Source organism: Colobus angolensis, unplaced genomic scaffold, assembly GCF_000951035.1.
Source record: "Colobus angolensis palliatus isolate OR3802 unplaced genomic scaffold, Cang.pa_1.0 Scaffold387, whole genome shotgun sequence".
NCBI classification, from domain to species: Eukaryota; Metazoa; Chordata; class Mammalia; order Primates; family Cercopithecidae; genus Colobus; species Colobus angolensis.
Genome location: NW_012117232.1, coordinates 47,872 through 54,364, shown reverse-complemented (window position 1 = coordinate 54,364; position 6,493 = coordinate 47,872). Strand labels below are relative to the sequence as shown.

General features: G+C 48.4%; 1 protein-coding gene across 4 annotated transcripts in view; it reads right to left on the bottom strand.

Moving 5' to 3' along the window:
- Positions 1-6,493, bottom strand: part of SLC5A11 (solute carrier family 5 (sodium/inositol cotransporter), member 11) — a 74,299-nt gene that overhangs the window by 33,763 nt on the left and 34,043 nt on the right. For 2 of the 4 annotated variants that reach the window (XM_011954617.1, XM_011954614.1), the window contains 2 exons: positions 6,137-6,241; positions 4,496-4,601 (listed from right to left, as the gene is read on the bottom strand). In XM_011954617.1, the coding sequence (XP_011810007.1) occupies positions 4,496-4,601; positions 6,137-6,241 (211 nt within the window). The remainder of the gene's footprint in view (positions 1-4,495; positions 4,602-6,136; positions 6,242-6,493) is intronic. The other 2 variants (XM_011954615.1, XM_011954618.1) reach the window with 1 other exon arrangement.

Genomic DNA, 6,493 nt, shown 5'->3' with positions numbered 1-6,493 from the left:
TTTCTTTCTTTCTTTCTTTCTTTCTTTCTTTCTTTCTTTTTTTAATTTTTTTTTTCTGAAATGGAGTCTCACTCTGTTGCTCAGGCTGGAGTGCAGTGGCATGATCTCAGCTCACTGCAGCCTCTGCCTCCAGGGTTCAAGCAATTGTCCTCCCTCAGCCTCCCCGGTAGCTGGGATTACAGGTGCCCGCCACCACGCCCGGCTAATTTTTTTGTATTTTTAGTAGAGACGGGGTTTCACCATGTTGGCCAGGCTGGTCTCGAACTCCTGACCTCAGGTGATCCTCCTGCCTTGGCCTCCCAAAGTGCTGGGATTACAGGCGTGAGCCACCAAGCCTGGCCAGAACAGCTTTAAACAGTGAAAACCAGTTAAGAAGTCAACACATAACAGATGTTGGCGAGGTTGTGAAGCAAAGGGAATGCTGATGCACTGTCGGTGGGAGTGTGATATGGTTTGCCTCTGTGTCCCCAGCCAAACCTCATGTTGAATTGTAATCCCCGCATGTTAGGGGAGGGTCCTGGTGGGAGGTGATCGGATCATGGGGGTGATTTTAATGGTTCAGCACCATCCCCCAGTGCTGTCTGGTGATAGAGTTCTCATGAGAGCTCGTTGTTTCCAAGTGTGTAGCACTAGGCCAGGCGCGGTGGCTCACGTCTGTAATCCCAGCACTTTGGGAGGCCGAGGTGGGCAGATCACCTGAGCTTGGGAGTTCGAGACCAGTCTGACCAACATGGAGAAATCCCATCTCTACTAAAAACACAGAATTAACTGGGCACAGTGGCAGGTGCCTGCAATCCCAGCTACTTGGGAGGCTGAGAAGGAGAATTGCTTGAACCCAGGAGGCAGAGGTTGCAGTGAGCTGAGATCGCACCATTGCAGTCTAGCTGCGAAAGAGTAATCCCATCTCTACTAAAAACACAGAATTAACTGGGCACAGTGGCAGGTGCCTGCAATCCCAGCTACTTGGGAGGCTGAGGAGGAGAATTGCTTGAACCCAGGAGGCAGAGGTTGCAGTGAGCTGAGATCGCACCATTGCAGTCTAGCTGCGAAAGAGTAAGTCTCCATCCCCCCAAAGAAAAAAAAGGGTGTGGCACCTCCCCCTTCACTCTTTCTCTCCAGCTCCATCATGGTAGAACGTGCTTACTTCCCCTTTGCCTTCCACCATGTCTGTTAGTTCCCTGAGGCCTCCAAGCCATGCTTCCTGTTAAGCCTGTGGAAGTGTGAGTCAATTAAACCTCTTTTTTTTTTTTTTTCATAAATTATCCAGTCTCAGGTAGTTCTTTATAGCAGTGTGAGAATTGACTAATACAAAATGTAAATTAGTTCAGTCACTGTGGAGAGAGAACTGAGAATCGAACTGAGAATTTGACCAGCAACCCCACTACTGAGTAGGTACCCAGAGGAAAATTAAGTCATCCTACCAAAAAGACACATCCCTCATATGTCCATCACGACACTACGCATAACAGCAAATATATGGAATTGACACAGGTGCCCATCCACAGGGGACTGGATAAAGAAAATATGGTCCAGATACACCATGAAATACTACACAGCCATTAAAAAGGACAAAATCAGGCCAGACGCAGTGGCTCAAGCCTGTAATCCCAGCACTTTGGGAGACCGAGTCGGGCAGATCGCGAGGTCAGGAGATCAAGACCATCCTGGCTAACCCAGTGAAACCCCATCTCTACTAAAAAATACAAAAAACTAGCTGGGCGAGGTGGCGGGTGCCTGTAGTCCCAGCTACTCGGGAGGCTGAGGAAGGAGAATGGCATAAACCCGGGAGGCGGAGCTTGCAGTGAGCTGAGATCTGGCCACTGCACTCCAGCCTGGGCGACAGAGCGAGACTCCATCTCAAAAAAAAAAAAAACAAAAACAAACAAACAAACAAAGGACAAAATCATAACCTTTGCAGCCCAACCTGAATGCAGCTGGAGGCCCTTATCCTGTGAATTAATGCAGGACCAGAAAACCAAATACCACATGTTCTCACTTATTCGTTTATTTTCTTTTTCTTTGAGACGGGGTCTTGCTCTGTTTACAGCCCAGGCTGGAATGCAGTGGTGCGATCTATGCTCACTGCAGCCTTGCAACCTCTGCCTCCTGGGTTCAAGCGATTCTCCTGCCTCAGCCTTCCACATAGCTGGGATTACAGGTGCCCACCACCACACTCAGCTAATTTTTGTATTTTTAGTAGAGAAGGGGTTTCACCATGTTGGCCAGGATGGTCTGCAGCTCCTGACCTCAGGTGATCTTCCCACCTTGGCCTCCCAAAGTGCTGGGATTACAGGAGTGAGCCACCACGCCTGGCCCACACGTTCTCACTTATAAATGGAAACTGAATAAACGTTGGGTACTCATGGACTTGAATAAGGGAACTGGGAACTACTAGAGAGGGGAGAGAGGGAGGAGGACACTGGTTGAAAAACTACCTACTGGGTACTCCGCTCACTACCTGGGCTAAGGATCCATTTGTACCCCAGACCTCAGCATCATGCAATGTACCCATTAACAAACCTGCATGTACCTCCTGAATCTAAAGTAAAACTCAAAGGTGAAAAAAAAGTTGGTTGAGGTATCACCTTAGAGAGGGCTTACCTGAATATTCTGTTAAAAAAAGAACAACACCACAAAAAAGAACCTTTCCTCCATCTCTTCACCCTAATTAATTTTTCCTTATAGCACTGATCAGGTTGTAATAATATACACTGATATATTTAATTATTTATTTTTGAGACAGAGTTCCACTCTGTTGCCCAGGCTGGAGTGCAGTGGTGCGATCTTGGCTCACTGCAACCTCCGCCTCCTAACTTCAAGTGATTCTCCTGCCTCAGCCTCCCGAGTAGCTGGGATTACAGGCGTGTGCCATCATGCCCAGCTAATTTTTTTGTAATTTTAGTAGAAACGGGATTTCGCCATGTTGGCTAGGCTGGTCTAGAACTCCTGACCTCAGGTGATCCACCCGCGTTGGCCTCCCAAAGTGTTGGGATTACAGATGTGAGCCACCACACCCGGCCTGACATTATTTATTGATTTCCCTGTTCATTGTCTCCCATCCTCACTTAATAAGTTCCTCCAGAGTAGAGAGATTTGTCTTGTTTACACCTGTGCCTCACTCCCTGGTACATAGTAGGAAATGTATATGCATATACACATACCTGTATATGTAAATACATAATATATAGATATAAGGTACATAATATACAGATACTAGTATTATATACCATAATATATAGATACCATAATATATAGATACCATTATGTATAATACTATATACATAATATATAGATACCAGATACCACATAATATATAGATACAGTATGTTTGTGTCTGTGCACACACAGGCACACACAGACACAAACAGACACACACATATATATGGAATGAGTTAAATTATGCCAAGATGAGGCAGAGAAGGGTGAAAATAGAGTGGAAGAGGAGATAATGAATATTTAAAAGCAGGTGCTTCTCAAGGCCCTACTGCGTGCCAGGCACTCTTCTAGGATACAGGTATGAGGGGGAGAGATGAGGTTACCTGCCCTTAGGCTCCAGGATTGCAGTAGTTTATTATCCAGCCTGTATTGTGCCTGTGAATGCACATGGCTCAGCAGTTAGTAAGTGCTCAAGAAACAGTTCTGGGGTACATGAATGGGAAAAAACATTATGCCATTGTGGTGCATTTTAAAAATGCTTTATCTTTTTTTATTCTGAGATGGAGTCTTGCTCTGTCACCCAGGCTGGAGGGCAATGGCACGATCTTGGCTCACTGCAACCTCCACCCCCTGGGTTCAAGCGATTCTCCTGCCTCAGCCTCCCAAGTAGCTGGGATTACAGGAGTCTGCCAGCATACCTGGCTAATTTTTTTTTTCTTTGAGCCGGTGTCTCGCTCTGTCACCCAAGCTGGAGTGCAGTGGTGCGATCTCGGCTCACTGCAACCTCCACCTCCCAGGTTCAAGCAATTCTCCTGCCTTGGCCTCCTGAGTAGCTGGGATTACTGGCATGGGCCATCACGCCTGGCTAATTTTTGTATTTTTAGTAAAGAGGGGGTTTTGCCATGTAGGTCAGGCTGGTCTTGAACTCCTGACCTCGTGATTCACCCGCCTCGGCCTCCCAAAGTGCCGGATTACAGGCGTGAGCCACTGTGCCTGGCCTAATATTTGTATTTTTAGTAGAGATGGGGTTTTGTCATGTTGGCCAGGCTGGTCTGGAATTCCTGACCTCAAGTGATCCACCTGCCTCTACTTCCCAAAGTGCTAGGATTACAGGCATGAGCCACCTCGCCTGACCTAAAATGCTTTATCTTATCAGGTAACCCCCTTCCTTTGGATAATGGTCAGGAGAAATCTTTTTATCTAAGGTAAAGGAGTGACGTTTAATGAATAAATGGGTCTTAGCACAATGGAACATCAGAAGATGGGCAAGGAAAAGGTAGAGTGGCCCACAGCCCCTGCCCACCGCCTCTGCCAGGTGTTACCCTTTGTCCAGTCTTACCAGCAACCGTGTATACAGCGGTGATGGCCAGCAGCCCAACTATGGCCAGGTACAGATCCAGGTGCAAAGACTGCTGGATGAAGATGGCACCTGCATACATGTCTACCTGTGGAGAAAGGAGGTTAATGGATGAACAAATGAATGAATGAATGAATGAATGAATGGACATTTGCAGCCCAGGTTCCCTGAGATCAGGGCCTAGCCTAGATGCTGACAAACACAGAAGAGTCACACATCATCCCTTCTTTATCCATTGCATCCCAGATCAGGGGTCTTAAACTGGAGCCCTGCAGGCCCTGGGCTGATGCAGTAGCCTCCTCAGTGGTCTTTCTGCTTCTGCTTTTGGTCCTCTCCCACTCCATTTTCCACACTGCAACCTTCATTAAATACCATCATGATCACATCATCCTTCTCCTCCCCACTCAAACTCTTAAGTAACTCCCCCATTACCCCCAAGATAAAGGCTAAATAAATGAGGCTAAATACCCACTTCATACTCCCAGACCTCCACAGACTCTGAAATACCCTCTGTTTCTCAATAAGTCATGTGTGCCTGGGCCTCCTAGATGTTGCTTGTGCTGGGGCATCCGTCTGGAGGGCCAGTCCCCTTTCTCTAACTGTAAGTTCCTCCTGGAATGTAACTTCCCCTAGAAGGCTTCCCACATCTGTAGCTTCCCACTAGACTGCAAGTGAACATTCTAGTAAGGAGCTTGTGTGTCTGTCCTGCAGTCTGGAGCTGGCGTGGATTCACTTATTGTTATTTGGATTGAATGGAACCTCTTCTGCTCCCCCTCACCACTTCCCATAGGACAAGCTCCTCCCTCCTGCCTGGCTGGAAGCGAAGACAGCTTCTGCTGAGGGGCACGTGTCTGGAGGTTGCAATACACCTGTTCTTTGCCACTTCCTAGGAGATCTGCTTATCCAAAGGCCAGGGTGCGGCAGGCACAGTCAGCCATCAGCACATCTGATAAACAGTTGATCACCATCTCATTCCAGGAGGAAGAGAACAGTCCTATCCAAGGGTTGGCAGGGTTCTTGGAGTCCCATTGATCAACCCACACCATCCTGGATGTTGACAAAAAAGTTTTGGCAGGAGTAGGAGAGAAAGTCCTTCCCTCCTTTCCTCTACCTTTTCTCCCAATTTCTTCTTCTTCTTCTTTTTTTTTTTTTCTTTTTTGACCCAGAGTCTCGCTCTTTCACCCAGGCTGGAGTGCAGTGGCGTGATCTTGGCTCACTGCAACCTCCGTCTCCCCGGCTCAAGCAATTCTCCTGCCTCAGCCTCCCGAATAGCTGGGACTACAGGCATGCGCCACCACGCCCAGCTGATTTTCATATCTTTTGGTAGAGATGGGGTTTCGCCATGTTGGCCAGACTGGCCTCAAACTCCTGACCTTAAGTGATACACCCACCTCAGCCTCCCAAAGTGCTGAGATTACAGGCGTGAGCCACTGCACCCGACCATTTTCTCCCAGTTTCCTCTCTCCACGCTTACCTCCCCACATCCCATCTTCCTCTAACCTCCCTGCAGCCTACAAAAGAGGAGGAGAAAGGAGATAGGGAGGAGACACTCCCTAGCAATGATCTGTGCCTTATCTTCTCCCCATGCTGCATGGGTGTGGCCAGGCTGTGTCCCCGCCTTACCGAGATCTTGGTGAAGATGTAGATAAATAGGTAGAGTACAGCCAGGATGACGGGAATTCTGATACCACCGAAGCGCTTCCGTAGGTATTCTGGCATCGTGGTGACCTGAGGGCCAGAGCTGAGATTTCACCACCAGCTGACTTCACCACCAGCACGTGACCTCCCCCACACCAGCCCTTCCCATCTGCTCCTGCCCCTGCAACTCAGAGCACAGGTGATCTTCTTGAGATTCTCAATCTGATACTTAAGAAGGGAGGAGAGGCCGGGCGCGGTGGCTCAAGCCTGTAATCCCAGCACTCTGGGAGGCCGAGACGGGCGGATCACGAGGTCAGGAGATCGAGACCATCCTGGCTAACA